Genomic DNA, 1,373 nt, shown 5'->3' with positions numbered 1-1,373 from the left:
TCAACAAGCGCGGCAGCTTCCCGGTGCAACCACGTAATTAGCGGTCGGGTCACTCGGCAAGCCCCGAAAATGGTCGCGATCTTCCTGGGCCAGCATGGAGCTCCGCTTCGACCCCGCTATGTCGCTGCAAAGTTTACCGCATTATGCGCATAACGTAGTCGCCTCTACATACCTGTCTAAAATGGTGCAATACCTTGATATCTATAACGACACGATATCAAGTCTCAAAAGCCTAAGCCCGTACTTCCACGTTTCAAGGCCCGACTCAGCAGTATAAGGTCTCAGGTCAGCTGGCCGTTCGAGCGCTCATCTCCCTTTTTTGCAGTCACAGTAAACGATGCCCACATGTTCGTCGTGATGGAAGCGTGCCAGTCGCTTCGACGCCACCACTTCCCTTTCAGACGCGTAGCTGCCACTCGGCCGCGGAATCCTCGAAATCCGGCGGCATGCGACTCGCGCTCGTGCTCAGCCTCGCGGCGCTGGGCGCAGCATGCGCCACCGCTGCGGACGTGAGCGTGTGCGGCGATGCCACCTACTCGCTGTCGGAGGCCCGCGGCGCACTGTGCTCTGGCGCGGGCGCCGCGCCGGAGGGCACGGCCTGCCCCCTGCGGGGCGACGTAGCGGTGGCCGACTGCCACGACTACCTCCCGTCCTTCGTAGAAGGGTCCTCCTGCGTGGCGCCCGAGGACGCCGAGTGCCGGATCGTCACAGGATCCACCTGGGGTTGTGTGTTGCCGTCTATTGGCTGCGGTGACAGCGGCAGCGGCACGCCGGCAGCGACCCCGGCAGCTACCGTGCCGACGGAGGAGGACGACAATACCTGCCCGACATGGGAGTACGACGGAGAGGACGACGTCGTGGAGAGCATCGACACGAGCTCCGCGTTCGACGGCAACGAGGACTATGACGAGAGCTGGTTCTCGCAGACCACGACGCTGACGGAGCTGTACGATTGCGGAGAGGTGCCGGCCACGACGGAGGCGCCGACAACCAATGCACCGCAGACCGAGTCACCGACAACAGCGTCTCCTGCTACACAGCCCCCCGCGACAACGCAGTCTCCCTCAACGGAAGCCCCCACGACCGAGAATCCGGCTACCGAATCCCCGGAGGTGACCGAATCGCCGGCAACAGAGAGTCCGGCGACCGGGTCTCCGGTGACACTGTCACCTGCAACGGAGACTCCGACGACGGAAGCCCCTACGACGGATTCCCCAGTGACCGAATCACCGACGACTGAGACCCCGGTAACTGAGTCGCCGGTGACGGAGTCGCCTTCAACGACGACGCCAGCTACAACCACGCCGGCTACGACGACGCCAGCTACAACCACGCCAGCTACAACCACGCCAACTACGACGACGCCTTCCACG

At 63.2% G+C, this 1,373-nt stretch overlaps 1 protein-coding gene across 1 annotated transcript; it reads left to right on the top strand.

Moving 5' to 3' along the window:
• Positions 1-446: 446 nt before the first annotated feature.
• On the top strand, positions 447-776 carry PHYSODRAFT_536632 (hypothetical protein; the record flags this gene model as incomplete). The annotated part of the gene is made up of 1 exon (XM_009541914.1): positions 447-776. A coding segment is annotated over one exon (330 nt), but the record flags the coding sequence as incomplete, so codon positions are not given.
• Positions 777-1,373: the final 597 nt, after the last annotated feature.

This window comes from Phytophthora sojae, assembly GCF_000149755.1.
Source record: "Phytophthora sojae unplaced genomic scaffold PHYSOscaffold_59, whole genome shotgun sequence".
NCBI lineage: Eukaryota > Oomycota > Peronosporomycetes > Peronosporales > Peronosporaceae > Phytophthora > Phytophthora sojae.
Note: the sequence above shows the minus strand (reverse complement) of the source record. Positions and strands in the feature narration are given on the sequence as shown.